The sequence below is a fragment of the Lathamus discolor genome, chromosome 5 (assembly GCF_037157495.1).
Source record: "Lathamus discolor isolate bLatDis1 chromosome 5, bLatDis1.hap1, whole genome shotgun sequence".
Classification (NCBI taxonomy): Eukaryota; Metazoa; Chordata; class Aves; order Psittaciformes; family Psittacidae; genus Lathamus; species Lathamus discolor.
This window is the reverse complement of record NC_088888.1, coordinates 115,046,168-115,073,391: the sequence shown is the minus strand read 5'-3', so window position 1 is coordinate 115,073,391 and position 27,224 is coordinate 115,046,168. Positions and strand designations below refer to the sequence as shown.

Genomic DNA, 27,224 nt, shown 5'->3' with positions numbered 1-27,224 from the left:
AGAGCACCCAGTTCTCTTTTTAACTACAGAGACTTGTACCTTAACCCAAACGCCTACTGAAGAGGAGCAGGCAGAATCATAGAATCATAGAATAGTTTGGGTTGGAAAGGACCTCAAGATCATCCTGTTCCAACCCCCCTGCCATGGGCAGGGACACCTCACACTAAACCATCTCACCCAAGGCTTCCTCCAGCCTGGCCTTGAACACTGCCAGGGATGGAGCACTCACAACCCCCCTGGGCAACCCATTCCAGTGTCTCATGACCCTAACAGGAAAGAATTTCCTCCTTATATCCAATCTAAACTTCCCCTGTTTAAGTTTTAACCCATTACCCCTTGTCCTGTCACTACAGTCCCTGACGAAGAGTCCCTCCCCAGCATCCCTATAGGCCCCCTTCAGGTACTGGAAGGCTGCTATGAGGTCTCCACGCAGCCTTCTCTTCTCCAGGCTGAACAGCCCCAACTTCCTCAACCTATCTTCATATGGGAGGTGCTCCAGTCCCCTGATCATCCTCGTGGCCTCCTCTGGACTTGTTCCAGCAGTTCCATGTCCTTTTTATGTTGAGGACACCAGAACTGCACACAATGCTCCAGGTGAGGTCTCACAAGAGCAGAGTAGAGGGGCAGGATCACCTCTTTCGACCTGCTGGTCACGCTCCTTTTGATGCAGCCCAGGATACGGTTGGCTTTCTGGGCTGCGAGCGCACACTGCAGCCGGCTCATGTTCATTTTCTCATCAACCAACACCCCCAAACTACAAACTACTGTCATAAAATGTCACAAACTATGTCACAAAACTGTGTCCTGGAGTCTAACGGAGGCAGTTTATGGGTCATAAAGAAGAACAATTCCTTCACGTGCCTTCTGAGACTTCTGTTGGTCATTCTGGAGCCTTCAACATGTGCACAACTTGTAACTGTGGTCCTTTCTGGTGATCACACGGCTGGCACTAAAACAAGACACGGGACTCTCCCTCCCTCCTTTCCCCTTTTGTTACCACAAGGCTGAGTTCCTCGATTAGAACCCTGCTGACCACAGAGGGATGCTACACATCTTGAAACAAAGGCAGCCAGCACACACAGGCTGAGGGAAGCCAGAGTGAAAGGAAGCGGAAGGGTTTCACTGTTGCCTCCAAGCACTTGTGGAAATCAAATCTAATACTGTAATCCCTTGGGAAGATGGGATACAAATGGCTATCTCCTACTTTGCCTGTGTCTCCTATCCTTTGGAGGTGGCTGATCCCCAAAAGGTGACAGCCATAGCATTTGATGGCCCTAATGAAGCCATAGGAATATGATTACACTCCACAGACACGTGTGGTGTAGGAGGGAAAGAGAGCTGTCACCTTCCCCAGCTTCTGGAAGTCACGTGCCCTCAGGCATCCTCATTTCCACATCTGCTGTGGAAGTACACACCTATACGGAGAAGCTGGTGTTTCCAAAAAGCAACGCAGAGGGATTATGTACAGTCTAAACCAGGAACTGCCCAGTAACCCCCCAACTGGAGAAGACCCCGATGGGATTCACATCACTTGACCCACGCTGACCAGTCATTTCAGCCCACTGCCCAACCTCAACCAGATGGCTTGAAAGCAGATTATGTGTTTGAATTATCCGATCATGCCTACTCCACTAGCATTGAAACTCTGAGCATGCTGCAATTCATGAGTGCTCAGAGAATCCTTCCAGTTTGATTTCCTGGGGTTTGAAGGACAGCAGCCAGCCAGGCTTGTTCAAGGAAAAGCAAACACCCTTTTCCACGGGGCTCATCTAAGATAGAAGAAATCATCCCCATGTGGCATTCACACTCACCATGCACTTGTGGCTGGGTCCCCAGTACTTAAAGTAAAACAATTTTTCTAAGCTTTCCTTAATCTAATTTAGGTGGTACAGAAGGTAAATTTAAGCCTTAACAAGGACCTAAGTACAGTAACTGGTGAGATAAGCTCTTCCAAGCAGAGCTGGGCAAGGAGATAATCTCCCGTGTTTCAAGGACAGGGAACGGGGTTTGTAAAGAAGAGAAGCAAAATCCTGACCTTTTATCAGTTTCCCAGAAGATGGAAGGAAAGGTGGCAATACTGTGTATTAAACTTGGGACTCCCAGCAGCATGTTCCAGCTGTGACACTGTGATGAGTGTCACGAACCCTCTGTGTCCCTACCCTGCCAATGGATGGCACCTCTCTGTGATGTTTTGGTTGTTGCTTTGACCAGTCTTGAACTATAAAAGTAGTTCAAACAACAATAGCTGACAACTGCTTCTGATGGAGACCGATTCCCACATGTGACAAAAAAAGCTTGCCACCACCATGCAGACTCAATTTCCTTTTTCCCCCCTTTCCACCTAAATTTCCAACTCATTTCCAGCAATACCAACACTTTCTGAACAAACGTTTAACAATCTTCCCAAGGAAATCGAGACCAGGAAGAAATATGTTTTGATTTTGCCAAGTGCTCGCAGAGAAATGTTTGGCAATGCCCATCCAGTTCCAGCTGCATAAGGAACTGCCTGCTCAAAGGCACCACTGTGAAAGCAGAACAGGGCGTGCAACCACATTTAACTCACTGGAGGACTTCAAAACTGGCAAGGCCAGGTTGGACGGGGCTTGGAGCAACCTGGTCTAGTGAAGGTGTCCCTGCCTATGGCAGGGGGCTGGAACTGGATGGGCTTTAAGGTCCCTTCCAACACAAACCATTCTGTGACTCTGTGATTTTATCATACTGTTTTAATTGAGAAGGGACCCCCTTTTTCCATTATCTATCAAGAGTTACCTGCCCTGTAGGCAACCATGTATTGTATGGTTTTGTTTTATACTGCACTATTTTGACTACGAAGCTCCATGTTTCCAGTTACACATCATTAACAGCAGCTATGTGTGGCCTGAAGTACTTACACAATCCAGTCCACCGCTAGTATCAAGGAGAGATCGTTGGTCGGAAGTCCAATGGCCTCCAAGATGATGGCGATGGTGAGGACTCCTCCGGCTGGGATGCCGGCTGCACCCACACTGGATGCAGTAGCTGTCACACTGCAAATCAATTTGCACACCCCGTTAGCAGCAGCTCCTCTTCCACACTTGCATCCCACGCTTCCCCACCATGGGAATTGTAAACAAACTCTCCAGCATGGGACACGCAGATCATTTGCTTCCCAGGCAAATCTCTTCCTGCCTGCTGATGCAAAGTAATGGCTGCAGAGCACAGTGGCTCAGCAGGCATCCGCAGCAGCCATCAAGGCAATGGCTCTGTGTTTAATACAGCGATTGCCCTTTCAGAAAAAGGCAAAACACCCCAACCAACACAAGCAGATCCTGCTGCCTTACCAATATATCCATTTCCAAGTCATATATCACTTCAAATATGCTGAGTACATTATACCTCCCGCCCCTAAGTGTATAAAGGTAAACCCTGACATGCAGAGTACAGCCCCTTTTCTGTCCCATTTGCATTCTAGCACAAACCCTACATCAGGAGCTGGACATGGACCACACACCTTTTCATGTACAGATGTCTACAGCTGAGTTTTCCTTGGGCCATCACTGCATAATCCTCAGGCCTGTGTTAACACCTGATTCACTAAGAATACCTGAAAGGCTAATGTGATCATCTGCAAAGAAAATAATGGGCCAGCCCTGCCTTAGATAAACAAATAATATACCAAGAAATGCAATAAGGAAGGAAATAAAACCTGGCCACGGAGGGTAAAAAATGCCAGGAACCAGCTTTAAGAGGCATCTGGTGGATACAGGTCTGACTTCTTAGCAGTGAGGGGCTAGACCTCCTTGTAGGATCCTCACTTCAGGAGCAGAGAAATGAAGGGAATGACACTTTATGGGTTATGGGACATGGGAGGGGAGAGAGTCCTAGAGAAGGAGGCAGGACTGAGGTGATGGAGGGATAGCGGAGCAAAGCAGCCAGGAGGGGAACGACAGTGGGTCTGACCTGGGAAGGCAGTAACATCATGGGAGGAAGGGCAGAGGTAAGCAGGAGCAGAGTCTTTCATATGAAATCAACATAAGGAACCCAGGAGATGGCAGGAGGATCTTCTGAGACATCCAGAGGAGGAATCAGGGGCAGCTTTCTGGGTAGAGCAGCATGCCTCGATTACCCAGCTTAATGGTGAGTGAGGGGTAGGGAAGTGAAATGCTTAAGGAAGGAGAGGAATTTAATGTGAGAAACAGCTTTAAACAGCTCAAAGTCTGTTTCAGAATTCAATTACCCTTCCCAGGTTCTACCTTGTACTGTATTGAGATTCTGGCAAATCTTATCAAGTTTGAAAGACTCCATCCTTTAATCACCCTGTAATTATGCTTCATAGCAGCTCACCAGCTTTAGGTCAGAGATGCGGAATGTAAACTGCTAGTTATTAACAGAGAAACCACAGGCTTGAATGTGTCTGGGGGCCAGAAGGATGCGGTTGCAATAGCAAGCAACTTACAGAATTGTGAAGATTTGCCCAGCGTTGAGGTCCACATTGTTCAGCTGAGCAATAAACACAGTTGCCATGCACTGGAAAATAGCAGCTCCATCCATGTTTACAGTCGCCCCGATAGGAAGGATAAACCTGCTGATCCTCTTGTCAACTCCATTGTTCTCCTCAATACATTTGATCATTGACGGGAGAGTGGCTGAGCTAGAAAACAGAGAACAGGGGAAAATCAAACATCAAAAGCGTCAGAGTGCACTGAATGGAAAGTTACTGTCTCAAGGCTTTCATGTTTCTAACGTGCTGCAGACAGGGCTGTCAAGACAACGATGCCATTTCAACAGTCCCTCTCTGACATGGCAGCAATGAGGGACCCACCTTGTTGGTCTTGAGCAGTGATATTTAATAATCTGCTTCTGTCCAGAAATAGCTGATAAGAACGCTAATCTCCCAGAAGCAAGAACTCATGACTTAACGCAGTAATGCAGCCTAACAGGGCTGTGGAATGATCAAGTTTCAACCCACAAAAATACACCAACAGAAGCCAAAATAAACACAACACATGCAACAGCGATCTCTGTTAATGTCGTACGAGTGCCTTCTCAAGTGAACAAACAGAATAAGCGCATTTATTTCTTGCACTATAGGTTACCCTCTCCTACTTGATGTACTTCAGCTCCTGTGGCAGACATGCATCTGCTTTTGGAGATGACCTGAAGAGATTGTGTATAGTTATGGTATTTGATCAGGTGTTTGCCTCTTGAGAGAAAGGTAAATGAAATGCTTGACAGCTTGCGTATGACAAATGAAGCTGATCAGGCCAAATCTTTGACATCAACAATATGAAGTCCATTTACACTAGCTAATATATCACAGAATCACAGAATAGTTCGGGTTGGAAAGGACCTTAAGATCATCCAGTGCCAACCTGACTGCCATGGGCAGGGACACCTCACACTAGATCATGTCACCCATGTCGTCTGCTTTGCTCCTGCAAAATTAGTCTAACCTTGTTCCAGATCCTTCTGAACTTGGAGAATCGAAATTCTCAGGACAAAGTCCCTCACCCTTCACTTACAACTGAAAAGAGAGCTGGCAGGATCATTTTTAAGGCCAATTCTTTCACATTTTTCCCCAAAAAAATTCCAACTCAGCATCATGCTACAGTCCTAATACTTTGAGGAACTGTTTTCAACAGCTATTTACCAGTATGTGCTGTGTGGCAGCTGCTGACAGCAGTGAGACCCTCTGCGTTCACAAGTATCTGTCTGCAACCTCAGGAACAATATTCACACCTAAATCTCAACACAGTTTGGTGTTGGGATATAACCAGTTTCCAGTGACAAATATAACCAGACTATACTCTCCAAAGAAGCACAGAAACCCACCTGGAGCAAGTGGCAAAAGCAGTGGCAAATGGTGTGATAAGTCCCAAGAGAAAACGATACGGATTTTGACGTGTGGATGCAAAATAAATAAGTGGCAGAATGATTCCTCCATGGATGAAGTGGCCCAGAATAGAGGCGAAGATGTATTTTCCCAAACTGGTCACCAGAACCACAATATCTTCCATTTCAACAATCTTGCTCCCAATAAGGAACATGATGCCAATAGGTACATACCTGTGTAAAGAAACAGTGCCTGTCATTAAGTACAAACAAAAAGGTCTTGGAAAATATGCCATTTTCTGTCCTGGAGATAGCATTCTCCTAAGGAATATGCTTCTACTAGTGAAGGGTAGCACCTTATTCATCACACATGCAGGTTAAGCAGATTTGGAAGGCTTCTCTTAACACTCTTGCTTGGAAGAGTGTCAAACTGAAAGAGCTCTGTTTCAGCTAGGAGAATGCTGAGGGAAACCAAGTGGGAAGCAGAAATGCTGGCAGAAGCCATAAGCACAACACACTGGTGTGGAGATTTAGTCTATCAGGGAGGAAGGCAGGCAAAGACCTAAAGCTAAGTCACTGCTGAAGGGACAGCAGATGGTAGGGAAGAAAAAGGAGCTGTGTCATGTCACCGGAGCACAGAAAGGGATGGAAGAGTAGGATCTTACGGACGTGGTGACTACCAGCAGAAGTATGAAGTTAGGTCATTCCAATGGCAGACATACTGGGTGACGACGTATTTAGCGTAGGAAAGAAAAAGCTATGCCCATAGCAGAGGGCTCAGCTGAAGGCTGTGGAGGCATGTGCCAAAGACAGCAATTAACTCTGCTATATGCCTACAAAGACGAAGTTAAATGACCAGGCTTTCAGAGCTCCACTCAAGCCAACAGCCACGTACACACACATTCCCGTGCCCCTATCTAGAAATATGCCACGTCTTAGGACGTCAGCATTTGTTTGACATTTCCTTCGTCAGGAGCACTTGGAGCTGATCCAGGGGTAGGGCCAACCTGCGAGCCACAGCCACACCTCTGGTCCCAGCAGTGCAGCTGGGAACAGCCCTGAAAACACGGAATTGCCCTTGCACCTACAGCAGCACAGCTACTAATGAACTGCAGGAAGCACTTCATGCCCAGGGTCAGCTCCTCTGGAGTTCTGCTTGGGAAGCCTGTGTCTGAGTACCTCTGCCGATGCTGTCCGTGCTCCACAGATTTCTGCTTCTAAGGTTGAGAAACACAAAAAGATCACCCAGCTCCCCAGGACCCTGCCCCAGGCACGCACATGACTACAGGAGTTCTGCCTGTACATTACAGGAATAAAGAATGGTTTCTCTCCCACTCTTCCCTCTGATCCATTGCCCATGTTCAAAAAAGCTGATCTGTGGAGTCAGGACAAAACTTGAGAAGGTTTGGTTACACATGCAAAGGTTTGGAAAGGGGCAAGCCTTCAGGTTACCCACATCGCTCCTTCTAAGCCTGCTTCTCCCTCAATGGGCAGAGAACAGCTCCTCATGGCCCATGTGGACACACTCCCTCTGACCTCCCTTGGTCAAATCTCATGGGGAACCTGTTGATCCATCCCCACTTAGCCTCTGCCAGTTCTGCACATACTGCCTTTGAACCTCGCTTCTTAGCACCCCAGTCAGCCAGATCTAGCTGAGCCCTGGCTCTGTGCAAGCTCTGCAAACACACTGATTCAGAGCTGAGACTGGATCATTGAAGAGGGAGGGAACTAAAGCTGAGACCGAAGTGCTGCTGTTGCATGGGACTAAATACAAGCTTCAGTTGCCTTTTTTAATTAGTAGTATGATTTCCCCCATTCCAAAGTATCCTTTGGGAGGCACATGCAGCTTGACGGACTTTTAATAAATACCAGGACAACACAAGAGCTGTAAGTAAGGAAAAAGAACAAGCAAGGGCTATGGTGCACTGCAGTGTTGAGAGTCAGCTGTGGTCCCAATAATCCACAAAGTAAAGGATTATATACCAACTGATTGGCTTCAAGTGTTAGCACTGTAATCAGCTGAATACAAGAACTGCCTCGTATCAGTATTCAGTGTCCAAGGAATTACACTCAAGACTTAAGCTACTTTGAGACTTTGAATTTTTCAATCCTTTATGACAGCAACTAACAGAGATCTGCCTGTGTAAAATCAGGTGGTTTGTTAAAACCTTTTTACTTCTTAGAAGGAAGCAAATAGCAGGAATGAAAAATGCAGAATGAAGGGAATAAAAATACCTCTGCTAAGATAAGCTCATAGCTTTTCCAGCAGCTTTAGAAAGGGTGCGAGGAATGATTTGTTAGCTAGCTGTCCTTATGAATATGTCTGGTTTTGTGTGCGAGGTATTAGAACTGTTGGTTGCACAGGAGCAGCCTAGACCCATCCAGCTGCACAAAACCAGCCATAACACTGCTCTGAGGCCCAGATTCACCCTGCCTGACACAAAACCCAGTCAGGAGGCTGGTCCTACCCCAGGTGAGGTGGCCTGAACCACTCTCTAGAGGTGCCTGCCTCCTCCACTGCTCGTTTCTTGCCTAGAGAGAAAGTTCAGTGCACTCCAGTTCCTAACATACAGACTTTACTCAGTGCCAAAAGCTTTGTGAGATTGGTCAGAGCAACATTCAGCCTATAAACGTGCCTGGACTACAGGGAAGGAAGCGAAATAATGGATTTGCTCATTAATAGCAGGAGACAAAATAACCGATCAACCTTAGGAAATATCTACTCTCAGGGATGTGAAATAGAAAAGAGAAGAATCTCTGGAGAAACAAGCACAAGCAGTTGATTGCTGCTGCGAACATTAATTCCTGCTTTACCCAAGAAAATAAGGGAGATCTTAAAAGAGGAGCAGAGGTTTAAAATCTACTGTGTAACTCAGGCTCTGCTGGTAACAATGGCAGAACACTCAATAGCCAGCACTACTGTTTCAGAGCATAGCCCTGGAGACTGTTTCTCCCTTCTATACAAAGGTATGTAGGTTCTCCATCACCCTTTGATGCAAGCGGAGAGATGGTGCTCTGTACTCATGCACTCAATGGGTTTCTCTCAAACCCCTTGGATATCTTTCAGGTCACTAAAAGTAACCTTCTAACGAACATAAAAATGAAGGCATGAAGCTATGAGTATGATTTTAGTTACACACCGCATTTGCAAGTGCACTCCAAGCACAAACACTCCTGGCCTTCACATAACCATATCCCTCACTTGCTCCCATCTCCTGTATTCATTCAAGGTCAGTGCCTTTAGGCACATGATGGCAGCTAGCCATCGGCTTATGCTGCTTTGAAACAGAAACCCACATTTCCACTGGTTAATCAAAAATGAGCCCTGGAGAGCCTCTGAAGTGTTCCAGACTGGTACCTTAAGGTATGTGACTGACTAATTACAAGGCACAAGCAAGAAGAGCCCATCATGTGGCACCATGACATTTGCTTTTGCTGTTATGAGGGATCTGGTAGGAAAAAGCTGGAAAGATGCATAAATGGTGAGATTCCTGAGCTAAACATAATACTACACTGCAGTCACACACTTACCACATAATCCAGGAAACCACGACCATAGTTGCCTCGTTGAATGAATTAAAGAAGCGAATCAGATCTTCCCCTTCCTGGCCAAGCTTTTTCAGTGCTACTCCTAAAACCAGAGCAAACAGCACCAGTCCCAGGATATTCATCCCTTCGACCTCAGTACCGACAGGGATCTGTAGAGGCAAAAAACCAGCAGTTTGTTAGATGCAAGACCAGCACAAAACCCAACAAAAGTATCACCTCATTTTGTTGCTGTCCAATTGATCTGAAATCAACAAGCAGAACCTACCTTGGGAAGGAAGAACCTATTTATTGAAGGCAACCAAACAAGATCTGGACACAGTTCAGATACAAACCTTCCTGGTTACGAGCTGCCATGGATTCACTGGAGAAGGAAATGGTCTGATGCGACCTTTCCTCATGCCCTTCGATATGATATGTGTGCTTTCAGTGACCTGAACAGCAACCATCCCCAGTTTACTCACAACAAGCTCACTGCAGATGTGAAACAGTATGGGCACCAAATCCATTTGTGGTTAGAAGACCGAAACCCCTGTTTCCCCATAAAGGAAGATGGGTGCTGGAGAGACCGCAGATATAAATGGCAGATACTGCTGATATTGACTTCCTACCTCCGCTTATTCCACAAAGCATCATTCACTGCTGACACTACGATATTCTACTGCCTAAACAAATCATACCTCCGAGAGGCTTGCAGTGGTCTGGCCCCAAACATCTCTTATTTCTGACACCTCTGATGGGAATCTGCTCTCAGAAACTGCCAGCTCCATCCATTGCTTTAGTGTAATATTTATACCAAGGTGAAAACCAGGGGAAAACAACCAATGTTATGAAGCAGAAAGGGGGGAGACGCGTAGAGGAAGGTAACAAACTGAGGAAACTGCTCATTCATCTGTCCATCTGTGGGAGATGCAGAGAGAACAGAAGAAATACCCGTTCCCCTTCCCAAAAATCATGTGGCTGCACAGTAAAAGAGGAGAAAACCAGGATCCACCTATTGACATAAACCAGTCTGCTCACAAGTCTGGTCTGCTGGTCCTTCACAGTTCTCAAAGACAACTGGAGCTTGTTTGCCAGGGTAGTATCCTATGAACTGAATGAGTGTTCTTGTGGCTACATAAAAATACAATTGCTTTGACAAACTGGGTTTTTTCTCCCCAGCTTGGCAGTACAAGCTCATGTCAAATTGTTGTTTTATTTGGAAGAGCTTCTCAAACAGATTAGGTCTGTGTACAAGTGTTGGCCTTTTGGCTGGTTTAAGTAGACACAGGCTCAACGCTAGGAAAGAAAAACATATTCTGAGCTAAAAGCTTGGAATGAACATTGAGTAAAGAACTTGGGATACTGAGCTGCTAAACCTGATACGCTAAACTGTATGAAGATAGGCTGAGGAAGTTGGGGCTGTTCAGCCTGGAGAAGAGAAGGCTGCGTGGAGACCTCATAGCAGCCTTCCAGTATCTGAAGGGGGCCTATAGGGATGCTGGGGAGGGTCTCTTTGTCAGGGACTGTAGTGACAGGACAAGGGGTAATGGGTTAAAACTTAAACAGGGGAAGTTTGGATTGGATATAAGGAGGAAATTCTTTACTGTTAGGGTGGTGAGACACTGGAATGGGTTGCCCAGGGAAGTTGTGAATGCTCCACCCCTGGCGGTGTTCAAGGCCAGGTTGGACAGAGCCTTGGGTGGCATGGTTTGGTGTGAAGTGTCCCTGCCCATGGCAGGGGGGTTGGAACTTGATGATCTTAAGGTCCTTTCCAACCCTAACTATTCTATGATTCTATAAATCCAGCCTGCTCAAGATGATGCTTTTGCTGGAAGTACTGCTCATCTGGCCTGTCTCTGAGTGCCAGGTGGAAATAAAGTACTGCAGGGAAGGGGATAAACCATAAATTATACACAAAAGCATGAACTCTGAACTGCTGTTAACAAAAGTGTTTACAAAGGTTCTGGCTTTTTTATTAGCTACCTACAAAATAATCAGATATAAGCTCTGCAATGTAATGGTAGTTACTTGTTCAGGGCTAAATTGTCAGCATTCCAGTTGAAAGATCTGCAGTCATGAACAGGGTATTAAGAACGAGGCGCAGTGTATTTCCAAAGCTATAGGAATAAATGTGCTGTTTTCTCCACACACAGTAACACTTTTCTCTCTGGACACTTTTGTCTTATTCCATTTTGTGTGCCTGAAAGCCCTCAACTCTTCTGTGCTTAGAAAAGTTAAGACAAAAAAATGACACTCTTCTATTTATTGAATGATCTGATTGTGTACGTGGCATGCACATGTTCTTCTGTATTTCTCTTCTGCTGGCAGAACATAACGCTAGGTAGGAGATACGGTTTACCATGAGGCTGAAGAGAAACTAAGAATTTCAGTGATAATTTATCAGTACAAAGTACAAATCTATGTACTAGTCTCAAATTATAGGACTGATTCATTAACAGGAAGAAAGCCAGTGTGGAGTAAAACAACACTGCCATGTCCGTCCATCAAAACCAAAGCTTCCTCTGGGAAATGGGAACTTGGGCAAAATGTGAACGCTTTTACACCGGAAAAGAAACACTTCATGTACATGGAGAGAATGCAACCCCTTCTCATTCTGACACAACTTTTCACCTTGTTGGCTTGGGGCTTTTTTGGGGGTTGTTTTAGGGTTTGGGGTTTTTTCCAACTCATTATTTTATAATATAACATCTTACATCAGGCTCATTCAATACAAGGCTAATATGAAAAGTTCAGCTCGGAACTGAATTTTACCTTAATGGGCCCAAACTTTTTCCACACACACACACACACACAATAATCTTAAAGACATTGAGTGCTCTTTTGGTTTGATTCTCATTCAGACAAAAAAAATATACATCAAACTTTGCTATGGAACAGAAATTCAGTGCTTTAAGCTGCTGGAAGTGCGCAGCATTCCCACATGGATGTTACTGGGAGGGAATTCCATTATGCTACTTTATACGAAAGCTTTGCAAAGCGTATCTGTCCTTTATAAGCTCCTACCAGATTTGCTTCTCAACTCGCTGAAAGCAGTGGTGTGAGTCCGTGTGAGCCTGAAGCAACCTGCTACCGTTTGGGCTTTCACAGCTCTACTCTCAGGAACGGGGCAGAAGTGTACTGAATCTGTAACATTCAGCTCAGCTTCCCACCAGCTGTGCAGGGCACACAGGATCACAGAGCAGGACAGAGCCTGGAAAGCACACAGGAGAACCCTGGCCAAACCTCCTAGTGCTTAATTTGGAATGCCACTTCCCTGACTAGACAAGGCCAGGGCTATTCTAGGTCCCTCTTTCAGGTCTCGCTCTCCTTTTCTCTCTCTTGACCCAATTTCTTTATGACACCCAACATTCACCATTGCCTCCCATCACCACAGATGTGGGCAGAAGGTGCATCATTTGCACAGAGTAGGAACTTACTGCAAGAAATTGCTCCCTGCAAATCAAGGGGACAATCTGCCAGGGTCCAGGGAATTTCACCTCCTTGGAGCACAACAGGGAAAGAGTCCAGCAGTAAATCTTTAGCGGAAGATTCTCTCAATCCCAGCCTCTAAAACTGGCCAATGCTGAACAGCCTTTTTGTACTCTAACAGAAGAGTGCATCACCCCAAAGGAGCTGCCAAACTAAGCAGCATTGTGGATACCAAACAAAAAGAGCTTTAATGAGAGCTTTGTTCCTGGATAAACTATGGGATGCGTTATTGTTTGCTTTAAATCATGTGCTCTGGTAGCAAGATGCAGGCAGCTCTTCTGGTCCTTGAATTTCTCTGAAAATCCTATTGTTTTTTAGCTCTTGAAACGAAATGCTTATCAAGGAAACAACTGCTGCCATTGAGCTCTCCCAGTAGTAGGTGCCTGAAAAGAGAATGCAGCCGTGTGATGTGAGGAAGAAGAGCAATCACTGGTTTGTGTACTTTAACACAGGAGGAACCCAGAGTCCCCCCACAGCTTCCCTGTGCTGCAGATGGGGAACTGAGATAGTCTGTGCCCCAGGAAACCTTGCTGCTGAGGGGACGGAGAGGATATAGCCATAAAAGCAAGGTAAACACGAGGGAAGCATGTGAAACAACAAAACCCACATGGCTGAGCAGACATCTACGTGCCCCACTATTCATATCAACAGCAAGAGAAGACAAGACCTATTAACCAGTGAGGGGAAAAATAATATAATCAATGGAAAACTTTGCTCTACGCTATTCAGATGGAAAACAGAAAACATTACTCCTCTTCAATCAAGTATTCTGCTGATGAAAGAAAACATTATATAGGAACAGCATCTTTTTCCCCGGAACCCAACTTCTATCTCTCTGATATATATACTACGTATTATCCAAAAATCATAACTCTTCCTTTCCAAACTTAACCCTCATCTACCCATAAATAATATGGTCAGAGCAGTACTGAGACAATGCTTTCTTTTTATTCGGTCCTTTCTTCCCTAGGGACAGTCGGGCGTCTTGCAGAATTAAAGCAGCTCAGCTCTGGTTTTGCTTCACCAACTGAAGAAACGTTTTGGAAAAATCATAGCAGAAATAACCTTTACATCATTACCGCTGGCAAAAACAGGTGCTGGTGACAAACCTGGAGTATTTTTTCTGCTATTGCATCCAACAGGAGCCTGATAAGTGGGAAAAGGAAAGAAGAAAACTGAGAAACCCCCTCCCATTTTAAATGGCCAAAAGATGCATTCTGGTGTCTTCAAGAAGGGTGATGGCTGCGAACACGCATTAAAAAAGTACTCAACAACCAAGTCTGTGTCCAGTGGGCATGGTTGGCCCTGATCCATGCCTTGCTGCCACAGAGCCCTTATCAACTTGACACTGAAGGTAAATAACAGTCTTAAGCAGGGGGAAATGAAAGGTGAGTGACTGAAGAGTAACTACACCCTGCAAACTCTAAGTGCACACTGTTACAGCCTTTCACACTGAACTTGGTTTTTAGCAGCATGAGGCTGTACGGGAACGTATTGTGCAAGGATGCAACGGCGTGAGAAGAGAGTGCTCTTTAAGGATCGCATGGCCTTCTGCAGTCACTGCTGTGCACCCATGTCAGATGGGGTGAATGCCTATTTGTAATGTTCTGTCTGTATCAGACCACTTGTTACTGCTTCAAACACAATTTCAGCAGAGTGGCAACAAGAAAAAATTCTCAACTAACCCTTAAAATAGCCTTGGGTAGTGGAAAAAGCTTATTCTTCCCAAACTGTTATTGCAGAGTAAGGTCTGGGGGGCATACTCAGCCAGCCTGGTTGCTGTTTAATTCCAGGTCTACAGAAAGTTATTTGGAAATAATAGGCAGAGTGACTAACCAAAATTTAGATCAAGTGAGATCAGGTCTAAGAAAGGATGCCTAAAAATAAGGTTTCAAGGGTAGAATCAGCTAAGCCCAAGTCTCCTGTCCGCCGCAGCTTTATTGTGTGGCTGTGGGTAACTCATTTGTTTTGTGTGTGTCTCAGTTCCACGCAAAGAAAAGTACTTGTTTCTTTCCAGTGACTGCTGGAAAGGGTTATTACAGTTGACAAGGGTTTGTATGGGAACTTAAGAAGTGACCTTACCTTTTCCCACGTGACATTTCCAGAGGTAGTGTTTCTGGACAGCATCCTGTAGTCTGTCGCATACTGCAGGTGAGAAAAACAAACAAAGCCAGGGTTTGCTGATCAGACCATCACTGGGACCATATCATCTAGGACTGCACAAGGAGGAGACTACTGTTAGGAAGACCTGTTCTGGAGACCATCCTGAGAGAGGTAAGGAGCCTGCCCTGCGCAAGAAAAGGGAGTCACAGCATATGCGGCTCCTTCCCCATGTGGTGATACAGAAAGTGCTCATTGACCACCCGAGCAACCAGGTTTGGGCAGCAGCCAAGGAACTGCCCTTCCCTCCACTCTGCTGTTGCTCACACACCACGCTGTCACACTGGCTCCTGCAGAAGGCAAGTGGCACTTTGGCTGTTTTGCTGTTGGAAATGGCAAGGCAGGCATTCAAATTGTCAGTAAAATACCTAAAATCTAGGGCAACAGTTTACTTGGATAGATAAGCGAGACACCTCGCAAAAGCAGGGCACTTCTTTGGGTTTGCTTTCTTTAGATCTAAAGTAGGGGAAAGAAAAGCTTATGTGACAACCTGTGACAACAGCAGCACAGAGGAAAGGAGAACTTCAGAACCCTGAACATACAGAACCCTGACGCTCGAGGTATCACAAATATCCTTTTCTTACTTGTATTTTTGTACTGCTCCTATTTTTATTTATGGCACATTGACTTGTACAGTATTACACAGACACTAAAAATGGAACTTGATTTTGAAAGTTTGACCTTGGTTTTGATACAAAAGCAAACCCACAGAATACCATGAAGGCAAAAACTACTATTCCGCTCCTGTACCATAAAGAATCACTCTGCCCCATAGCAATATTTTCAACAGCGTTTATCCCAACATCTAAAATAAGCAATAAAAACTAAATCAAAATCTTCTTGGAGCCCCACAGCTCCTATCCACCAGTTTAAACCACACTATGTTCTGGTGTCAGTGCCACCCTACCACACTTTGTCCTCTGCCAGAAGAGAAGCCAGGCTGAGCAATTAATCCAGCAAGGGATACAATGGAAAATAGCAAATAAAAGCAGCAGGCAACAGGTAATGCTTACACGCATGGGAGCCTAAAAGTCTTTAGCTTGTTCTGAGCTCAGCTCCAAACTATGTACCCAAGGGTTTCCCTGCAAAGTGGGGGAAGGCTGTCCCAGCAGCCTGGCACAAAGCAGAGTTGCCATTGCTGCCCAACACAGCACTCGTAGTACAAAGGTTTAAAGAACACTTTTGGCGGAGGTACAAAAACAGGCTATGAATATGCTTTTGTTTGAGGAGTATTTTTCAAAATCAGACTATTTGCCATGGAAGTGGTGTCTGATTGCATCAGGTGCTTTCAAAAATCCAGCCTACTGTGAGTAAATTAACTTTTGGTATCTTCTGCACCATGCCTCTCTGCTCTCGTGAGACCTCACCTGGAGTATTGTGTGCAGTTCTGGTGTCCTCAACATAAAAAGGACATGGAACTGCTGGAACAAGTCCAGAGGAGGCCACGAGGATGATCAGGGGACTGGAGCACCTCCCGTATGAAGACAGGCTGAGGAAGTTGGGGCTGTTCAGCCTGGAGAAGAGAAGGCTGCGTGGGGACCTCATAGCAGCCTTCCAGTATCTGAAGGGGGCCTATAGGGATGCTGGGGAGGGACTCTTTGTCAGGGTCTGTAGTGACAGGACAAGGGGTAACGGGTTCAAACTTAAACAGGGGAAGTTTAGATTGGATATAAGGAGGAAATTCTTTCCTGTTAGGGTGCTGAGGCACTGGAATGGGTTGCCCAGGGGGGTTGTGAGTGCTCCATCCCTGGCGGTGTTCAAGGCCAGGTTGGACAGAGCCTTGGGTGAGATGGTTTAGTGTGAGGTGTCCCTGCCCACGGCAGGGGGGTTGGAACTTGATGATCTTAAGGTCCTTTCCAACCCTAACTATTCTATGATTCTAGTCCTTTTCTACAGAAGAGGAGTCCCTTTGTCTGTCTGTGCGCTGTAGCTCACGTCCGAAGCCCGCACATATCTTACCGTTTGGAAAGCTGCAGCAACAAGATTTGCAGGGAACAGGTTTCTGTAAAATACAAACAAGAGAATGAAATATTTCTTGTGGAACTTCTACAACAAACACACCACAGGATTTTAGCCTCAGAAACCGAGTTCCTTCTGCAAAGGCAAGCGTATTGGCATCAGTGAGATACACACTATGTAAGATACTGTGGCAGCACAGGGCAGATGTCTTGCTACATCTCCAGAGGTGTGAATGCCATCTTCTTTCGCTCACACAAAAAGGTCCCTGCCTGTCTCCACACCTAACTATGTGGGTAGAGACACCAGAGGCAATCAGACACGATGCCAGTTATACATCAGCCAGTGGTTACAGAAGCTGGGTTAGTCACACCAGCTGCAGCAACAGCTCCAGGGTCAGGCAGACTTTTAACATTACTCATGTGATTACGCTTTGCTCACTGCATCAGCATGAAGGACAATCCACTTGGCAAAACCCACTTAGAACAGCTCAACACCTCAATACAACAAGGTCAGCTTCCCCGAACACTGACATAGAGCAGAAAAATGTCATGGGCCACAGTTTTCTGCAAGTGCTTAAACAGAGCAGATGAAAGCAGGGCAGCTCATATGGAAAGCTGCAACATCTGGATTTGGTGATGTCTTCATACAGAAATGCAAATGGAGCACCAGGTTTGTGTGGAGGAGACAGCATGCAAAGTGATGTACACTTCCACTGGGCCTCCAGTGTTACGTGCATCTGCGAAGCAACAAGGGCAGGAAAACTGCTTAACTGCACCATGTAAGAAAAAAGCTGTTTCTTGCTGTACGTTACAGTTGGTTTAATACTATACTTCCTTTCTTCCCTTACGGGGGCCAAAGAGCTTGTGCATCCCTAGCCCAAATGGCAGCCTTTTCTTGTTGTGTCAAAAAGCAAATAGGAATAAAAGCTGATCTCTGGGGTCACAGCAGGACCCTGCTGGCGAGGGCAGGAAGGTTAAGGGTATGGACTGAATATACTCCCACCAAATGCATCAAGGAGGCATGAGAACTCGTGGAAACAAAAGACATTACCCAGAGCAGTAAACTGCGGGGTAGCTTCTTCCCATCCTTTGCTCCTTGTGCTGCTCTGAAGGGGCTGCAGCTACCTGCAGGCTGTGCCCTGCCAACCTCCCCCTGGTTTTCGCCATAGTTACTCTGACAAACCCAATATTAAACCAGGCTTTCAGTTGTGATCAGCCCATGAATGACATGGAAAGTGCAAATCCAGACTGCAGCAAGGAACAGAGCAGCAGAGCCCAGTCTTTGAAAGCAAGAGGGAGATTAAGATATGGCACAGAGAAGGACTTGGGTCTTTTTCATGGCATAGCTCCATTATCCTGCCATACAGTGAGGGTTTTCCCACAGCCTTGACAGCAAGGGAAAGTACATGGACCTCCATCAAGCAAGTGGCTGCTGTGAACTACCACAGCCTCAATCTGTTGCATTACAAGTGTATTGGGAGGCAGTTGCCAAAGCCAAATTGCTGTAAGAATAACTTGGTTTCTGGGGCCTACGTTGCACTGAGCATGAAAGAAACAGCAACTTTTCCCCATTAAAATTTGGGAAAATAGCTGTCTGCCTGAAAGTGAGAGAGTGAGCTCTAACGCTGCGAAGACACTAAGAACTGGTAACATAAGAGCAACGGAGCAGCTAACGTGCATCAATTCTTGCACAGCTGGAGCCATCTGGTAAATAAAAACCTCGTGTAAAGTAAAAGCAAACTTACTTTTATCAGGAGTAAAATATCACGTACAGAAATGGGCCCAGCTCAGCGCACAGTTCTAACCAAAAGACAGAAAACATGCCGTTGGGATAATGAGGATATTTTTTCCCCTCTACTTTTCACAGCAGGATGATTGCTTTATAAGAGGAAAGAATTGACTGGGTTTTGAAGAAGCAAAGAGATGAAAAAAGACTGAAACACAACCAGACATCAAATCACTTTATTTTTTTCTTTAAATCAGCTTTTCCGTCCTGACAAAACAAAGCCAAAGGAAGCAATCCTAAAGCCTAAATAATATGGTTCTGCAACGTTTGAATGTGGCCAAGAAACCAAACCCTCCATAATTTACACAGTCTGTCAGGCATGGGCCTCAGTAATTAAACGCAATCTTAACTCCAAGCATATACTTAATGCACATACTTGAGTGATACCAACAGCCCTGCTACGGCAAGACAAGGGGCAGGTTCTTGCTTCAAGTGTGAACAGCACTAAAGCTATTCAAAGACAAGCGTATAGCACTCACTACTCTTTATCCCCGGAGCACCGGTTGCAGGATTCAACTCTGAGGACAGCAAAGAGACTTTCTGACAATCCAGCAAGTAAAATACATGGATCTTAGTTCAGCAGCTCAGAGGGAGCTGTGTTTTGTTCAACCCAACTTCTAGGTACCCCTGACTGCAAAGTCCCAACGATACACAAAGTAATGATTTGTTCCTCTCCGTTTCAAATCCTGGAGTTAGAGAACAAAACGCGTCAGCTCATAAAAAGCAACCAACAAATAAATGGCTTATCTCAGAGGCACGAGTTCTGCACAGGCTACACTCATTGCTCACCAGAGATCAGTCAGCATGCAAATTAAATTAAGCTTTAATTACAGGTGGGTCAGACCACAGGATTTCACCTTAAGTTAGATTCATGCAACAACACCCCAGAGGCGCCTACAAAGAACAATGGGTCAGGATGCTGCGTGCTGCAGGGAGAGGCAAAAGCGGGCTGGTGACCTGCCTGGGCTCATCATGTGCTCGTGCCTGCAGGCACTGCTCATCACGCGCAGCAAGGCAAAGTTCACCCACCGCAGAAACCCAGACCCAGCTCCGTCCCTGTGAGCTGGCATTCGCCATCCCCTGTGTCCCCAAGCCCAAGTAGCCCAAGCGTGCGGAAGTGCACAGCTACAGGATGGGCAAAGGAGAGATTCAGAGCGGCCCTGCAGAGAAGGACTCGGGGGTGCTGGTCGATGAGAAAATGAACATGAGCCGGCTTCAGTGTGCGCTCGCAGCCCAGAAAGCCAACCGTATCCTGGGCTGCATCAAGAGGAGCGTGACCAGCAGGTCGAAAGAGGTGATCCTGCCCCTCTACTCTGCTCTTGTGAGACCTCACCTGGAGTACTGCGTGCAGTTCTGGTGTCCTCAACATAAAAAGGACATGGAACTGTTGGAACAAGTCCAGAGGAGGCCACGAGGATGATCAGGGGACTGGAGCACCTCCCATATGAAGACAGGCTGAGGAAGTTGGGGCTGTTCAGCCTGGAGAAGAGAAGGCTGCGTGGGGACCTAACAGCAGCCTTCCAGTATCTGAAGGAAGCCTATAGGGGTGCTGGGGAGGGTCTCTTTGTCAGGGACTGTAGTGACAGGACAAGGGGTAATGGGTTAAAACTTAAACAGGGGAAGTTTAGATTGGATATAAAGAGGAAATTATTTCCTGTTAGGGTGGTGAGGCACTGGAATGGGTTGCCCAGGGAGGTTGTGAGTGCTCCATCCCTGGTGGTGTTCAAGGCCAGGTTGGATGAAGCCTTGTGTGGGATGGTTTAGTGTGAGGTGTCCCTGCCCATGGCAAGGGGGTTGGAACTAGATGATCTTGAGGTCCTTTCCAACCCTAACTATTCTATGATTCTATGATTCTAAGTGTGAACATCCCTCCTGGCCGGGTGAACCGGCACACAGGAAAGCTGATGAGCTGGGTAATTGGGCATGCAAATTAAATGTGGGTGTCTGCCAGCTGGTTTTGCAAATGTTGAGAAAGGGTTTTGTGCTTTGAAAGCCTGTACCAGATGTGAACACGGAGCTCAAGAAAATCATCATGGTTGTATCACTGGACTGCTGACTGTTGCTGCTGTTTCTAACAGCCCCATCCCTGCTGCTGCCCTGCCATGGGCTGCAGAACACAATCACCTTTTTGAAGCAGATGTGGGCTATCTCAAGAGCACACCACTGGAGGAACCTTGAGTCTGGGTGATAAGGAGCCCGGCACAGGAGTCTGGGATCAGGCAGCCTTGGCCCTGTAACGCAGACAAAACTTGCTGTACGTGGAAAGGATGAGACGAGCCAGCGACCCATGACGCTGCAGCAGAGGGACAGATGGGTTGCATGCACCCCAGTGATGCACTGCTGCCAGGATCGCCCTCATGGAGAGGGAGGGATCAACCACCTATGGACCCAACCGCCTTTGTGGTGGAAAGGCAAAGTAGGTGGTACGGAGACACTGTACCCCCCTACCAAGCACCAGGCAGGAAAGTCTCTGCCTGCTGCGATTTATACAGAGAGCCCCCCACCACCAAAATCAAACCCATCAGAGAGCTGTCAAGGGTGACATCTGTGTCCCAGGGCTCAAGTGGCAGCTGGGCTGAGCCAGGAAACCTTCATGTACCTGCGCAACACAGCTCGAGAAAGCACCCATCTCACATCCTCTTAAAACAGGAACCAGAAAGTCACAGGAGTTTCAGGGTCTGAATGCTTTCTGCTTGAACGTTGTGCTCGTCACACCGTCTCCCCATGCACAGCTGGATAAATGCAGCTTTTCCATCTTCTCCAGTGAAAACCTTTTCCTACCAGTCAAAAAGGGACCATCACTCCCCTAGTTTAGCAGGGAAGTCGCACTGTATTTTTGCTGTAACATCCACTGCTTGTGAATTCCAGATGCCTAAGGAAACCTCAAGATCTAATGGAAGCAAAAAGGGGCTTTAGGTCCCCTCCTTCTCAATTTTGCTATTATGGTCAAATTCATCTCTTCTTTACCCTGGTAGCTTCCCACCAGTGGGATAAGGATGGCATAGGAACTCCTTCATTGTGTGTGTCGGGGATTATCATTAAGAACTGTTTCTAAGCGATTCTTCTGCTAGAGCTCTGCAAACAACTTTGCTCTGGCAGCAAAAGCACGAAGGGAAATCCAGGCAAGCAGAACAAAACCCTAAAATACTACGCATTCCTCTTGCATTGCTTCTTACAAAAACGTTCCATTTCTGAGGCCAAACCCCTTGCTGCTGGAAAACACACGTTTGTGAGGAAGCCTAGAAAAAACCCTCTGTTGCCTTATCTCCTGCTTCTGTCTCAATGAGGTGTTTTCAGTGGTAGGAGCCCACTGACAGCAGCTTCACTGCCATCAGTGGCAACCTGCCAGAGCCCAGCCTGGATTGCTCCAGTACCTTTAGGGCTTTCCTGTAGCAAGGTTTTCATCCCGTATCACACACCAGTCCTTCTCATCTGCTGTTTCACACGTACGTGAGGGCACGATGCACGCCCCGCACAGATACTTCTTTATGAGTGCGTGCGTCTGCTTTAACACAGAGAAACTTGAAAATATATTTACTTAGAGCAGATCATTCAATACTTTTTTGCCTTAATGGTGCAGTCTGTACCTTCATTGCTTGTAAAATAAACCATAACTAGGGGGAGTCAGTAGTGAAAGGCAAGGAATATAAAGAACAAAAGGAAAGAGCAGGAATGTTCAGAGGCTCATTAAAAAAAACCCATCAGACAGTGCCGGCACATGAATGAGAAAGCCGAGTTCTTCCTAGAAAACCCAGTCAGGAACTCCTACACTTCAAGAGAGGATCCAGGCGCAGAAAATGACACAAAGTGGACAGTAACATTTACTACTTCCCTTTTTTCTGAGGGTACCCAGAGTCAAGATCCAGCTGCAAACCCAGTGGTGAGCCTATCTCAGGGATGTGCTGTGGTGTAACTGCAGCTGTTCCCCAGCCACTTCTTGCTCTATTTATCACTACAAAGGTGGCATCTCCCCCTCCTCTCCTCAAGCTTTGCTCTCTTTCCCCATTGGGATTCCAGAGCCTTCATGGTTGCTGCTTTTGAGTGACTCACCAGGAAGACCAAGGCTATGAGAAACAAGTGCTACCGGAGCGACTGGTGCCTGAGTGCTCTGGACACCATGGTCCACCCTGGCCATCCGCTCTGCAGCCCAGCCCGCGGAACACGACCGATGCTTCTCCCTGCACTCAAGCTCATCCTGCCTCCCCTCCTGCTCCGAAGGCGCAAGGAGCCAACGCACAGGCTCGCTAATGGTGCTGCGAGTACTCCCTTTGGCAGCACCACTGGTGAACGCTGGCAGAGAGACAGAATGGGCAGTGAGGAGCAATAAAGTGTAAACTGCTTTTGCAGGCTTGCCTGGCAGGCTGAGGAACCCTGACCCTGCTCAGGGCAGACACCTGAACCTCTGTGTACCCTTCCTATAAAAAGCAGATGATGCTACCACCTCCTTCCCTCCCTAGACTATTACAACTAGGGCTGGATTAGAAACAGGATTCCCTTCCCAAAGCCAGTCCCATAATTTCAAAACATGTTTTCATCCCAACATCGGGCAAAGAAAGCCACTAAAAAAAAACATATTATAAAATATTTTGTTCCTTTTTGATGACTGAGATTTTCTACTTGAGTCTTTTGTACAAAATTACAGGAAAACACTGACCTCACCGGAATGAATCGCCAGGATCACCCACTGTTGGAAACTTTGGCAGGATCAATAGGTTTCTGTGAAACTGTTTGATTTTGTTGTATCAGCAAATACAAAATCAGAGCTAAACCAAAACTCTGACCTCATCAAAACATGCAGTCTTGACAATTGCCCGTCAAAAGTAGTAACAAATCAATAGATTCTTGCACAACACTTGACCCTGCTGGTTTTCAACTGCTTTCCAATGAACTATATAGGCTGTGTTAGCTGATGGCTGGAGGCACCTCCTTGTCATCACCTCCCTTCACCTGCTTCTCTCTGGTTAGACATCTGACATGATCAGAGCCAAACTGTTACCTACCGAAGTGGATGCTGAGCCCCAAAACCCACAGTACCACAACTAGCATCTTCCTCCTCCTGCTACCCACTTCATAGCCAAGCTGGTGAGCACACTTTTTTCTCCATTGCTTTGCCTTCTCCACCAACACATGAGTAAGGGACAAAACCAGTTTCCCTCCATTCTCCTCATCTTCTGCTGGTGCTCGGCACTTGCCTATTTGGTACAACCAAGCTGCTCTTCATGCCAGATACTCTGGAGATGCTCATGAGGCCCATCTTCAGTTAAGACCCTGTGGAGCAGGAGTGCTCCAGAGCCTGGCCTTCTTCACTGATGCGGGACAGAGTCAAGGAAATCCAAGGTCCCCCCTTGGCTTCAGAGCACACCCCACTTCTTTTGCTGTTATTGATCTTGGCTTTTTTAAGCCACCGGCCTTGTGGAAGCACCTCTGAATTGCTGGATCCCTCCCATTATCACTAAGCTGCAGCCTCTCCTTGCCTTGGGCCATGCTCATCTTTTAGGGAGCTCCAAGATCTGCACACATGACAAACCCAAGATGAGATGAGATGAGATGGGCCATCACCACTCCTGCCATGGAGCATAAAGGCACCTCCAGGACAGCTCTAGTGTCCCCACCCCATGTCCCAGGGTTTAGTGGCCAGACACACTCAAGGCTTGCCTCCTGCACGTGCCAGAAGGGAAGCTAGGAAGGTGTTCCATCAGACAAATTAGACCCAGAGGTTATGGTCAATGGACAAAACAAAACAGAGACAGCTTTTCAGGTCACCAGTGAGTAGTCATTCATTTGCTATCAAAGCCCAAGACAAATGTCTTTTCCAGAGGTCATGTCTGCATGTGGATGTGTGTGTTTATGTGGAAGCTTTAGACATGGAAATGGAAAACTGGAAAACCGCAACCAAGGATTAAGCTGGCCTCCAGACATTGCTGTGACAACGGAAACCAATGCCTTTGGTCATTAACTAACACACTTCCCAAAAGCAGAAGAGATCTGTATCCTGGGAAAGGACACCCTGTGTCATCTCAGAAGGAGCCATGACTCACAGCTGTGATTGCCTCTGCTCTTTCTTCCTTGGTCCACGTTTTACATCCACTTTCAGTGCTGTAGAGGGACTCAGTTTAACCATTTACCCTCATTTTTACCCATTATCAGAAACCGAGCAGTGAAGCCTTGAAGGACACAGCCACTCTTGTGACACAACTGAAACCAAAGTTTTCTTGCCTTTTTGGTTTCGTGACCAAAAGAGAGAAACGGAAAAGCAAAGAGCGGGAAGCTGCAAGACCCACTCACACGGTAAGAAAAGGTTTCAGCCCCACAGGCCCTATAGACTCCAGGCTTAAGTGAAGATGAGGTTACTGTGGTACCTCCTACCACAGCAGGGACCACGACCAGTGCTCAAACCAGAACACTCACATTTTCAAGAACAGTTAAAAAAAGTAATAATAAATTAAAAGGCAGAGGGAGATATGATTTCTAGAAAATCACATCACTCGCTGTTGGGGATTCGTGCTAAGACTGGGGCTTTCAGTGATGGTTGTGTCCAAACACATCTTTTCTGGACTGGATTTCGCTGTTGCTGCTCTGACACCTGGACTGCCCAATAATGCGGCTGCAACAGCCCTTCCCTGGGGCTCCAAGGAAAAGCTGAATTCACAGTCCACTGTACAAGCACTGGGGGAAAGCCCCTGGCTCTTCATTTCCCGGAAGGAAACCCCTCTGCAACCCACATGCTTAACCAAGGTTTCACTGTTATGAACATTACTTTGGAGTTCAGGACTCAATCCCACCACCATTATAACCCCATTCAAGATGAACTCTCCACCTGCACTTACAGACCAGAGCAAGATGCAGCTTTCCGCTCCCAACTTCACAGATGTTACGCACAGCCTGAAGCTCACTGGAGCATCCCTGCCTTGTTTCTCAGCTACATCCTACTCTGTGCTGCATGGCAACAAAGCACTGAAACACCAGCTACGGCAGCCACGCCAGGATGCGCCCGAGGCAGCCGCTGCTGCAGGCGTCTGCCCAACTATCCCCGTTGTGCTGATTCCCTTCTTTCGCGATCTTCCTTCACCTCCCTCCATTTCCATTCAACTCCAAGTCACCTCCACCGCCAGCCCACCTACTCCCACTGCCCTGTTATACTTCTCCATGTGCTCTGTCAGGAACAAGAGGTGAGCTGAGGACATGAAGCATGTGGTTGCCAATGGGACAAAGCAGAGCTCACTTTCTGTGCAAAGGGAATATACTTCTCTCCGGGAAAGAAAAGGGCATTACCATGGATTTGTAAACACAGTTTGGGTTACAGCTTTGTAATTACCAAGATATTTCCTAAGCACAACTGTCCAGCCACTTTGCTTGTATGCAGATCACCTCCCTTTGCTCTTCTGTGTGCATCTTCGTAACAACATGCATTACCTCCAAAGCTGTTCATCTTCCAATGTTTCAGCAAACCTCCATGCTCTCTATTGATGGCTATCACTTTCCATCAACCCCTCAGCTACACTCACCGGGAGAGACCCGGTTTTCCTTTATTCCACCGCTTTTCTCAGGCGCCTGTAATACACTTTTCCATGACTGCTGAACAGTACTTGGATGTGAACAAGCAGCAGAGCCAGACATGGGATAACAAAAACACATCAGCTGTTCACATCTGGGGCTCTGCACCAAGATTCATCAAAGCACAAGAGACTGCAAGTGGAAGTCCGGCACTGAAAAAGCTGGCTGGATGCTTGCCTCATTTATGTAAGTGTTCCTCTCTTATTTAAAGAGCTGGACAGAACTCAGCTCTGAGAAAAAACAATGGTGAAGTCTGCAGCTTTGCAAGGAGCAATACAGATAAACCAAGACTGCAACGTGGTTATAAGCAGAAGCCTTGCTTCCAGGTAGTTTGCAGAGGCGGGATGAAGCTCACTAACATCGTGTCCTCATACCGGGACTATGTTTGGGTATGATGGAAACAAGGGGCTGCATTTCCATGCCCAGCCCAATGGAGAGGGTGCTGTAAGAGGCGGGTTGGCATGCCCCATCCCTGGATGGCCAGGTTGGACAGGGCTTGGAGCAACCTGCTCTAGTGGAAGGTGTCCCTGCTCGTGGCAGGGGGTTGGAACCAGATGAGCTTTAAGGTCCCTTCCAACCCAAACCATTCCATGATTTGTGTATGAAGACTAAGTGATGGGTGCGGGAATAAAAGAAAGAGGGATGTGGAGAGCTGCCCTGCCCTGCCCCGCCTGCGGGACACGGGCAAGGCCAGGCAGCGGGACAGGGGAAGGTGCCAAGCGAGCCATGCCTGCCCTGCAGCGAGCACCCAGGAGCCGCTCTCCCTCCAGGCGAGACTAAAGACGGGCCCCGGCACCCAGACCTCCGAGCACGCCCCGGCTCATCCTCGAGCCACAGTTAAGCCTAAAGGAGAGAGAGGTTCAGCACCCCGCAGCCCTAAACGTGACCGGGTACCTGGGCTGCAAGCGGCGCCTCCGGGAAAGCCAGGCGGAGGAGGG

General features: G+C 46.9%; 1 protein-coding gene across 2 annotated transcripts in view; it reads right to left on the bottom strand.

The window, feature by feature from the left end:
- Positions 1-27,224, bottom strand: part of SLC1A4 (solute carrier family 1 member 4) — a 37,528-nt gene that overhangs the window by 9,645 nt on the left and 659 nt on the right. For both annotated transcript variants that reach the window (XR_010613345.1, XM_065682254.1), the window contains exons 2-7: positions 16,948-16,990; positions 14,911-14,973; positions 9,343-9,509; positions 5,812-6,045; positions 4,436-4,630; positions 2,892-3,026 (exon numbers count right to left, since the gene is read on the bottom strand). Coding sequence is in view for 1 of the 2 variants with exons in the window: in XM_065682254.1 (XP_065538326.1) it covers positions 2,892-3,026; positions 4,436-4,630; positions 5,812-6,045; positions 9,343-9,509; positions 14,911-14,973; positions 16,948-16,990 (837 nt within the window). In the remaining variant the exon portion in view is untranslated. The remainder of the gene's footprint in view (positions 1-2,891; positions 3,027-4,435; positions 4,631-5,811; positions 6,046-9,342; positions 9,510-14,910; positions 14,974-16,947; positions 16,991-27,224) is intronic.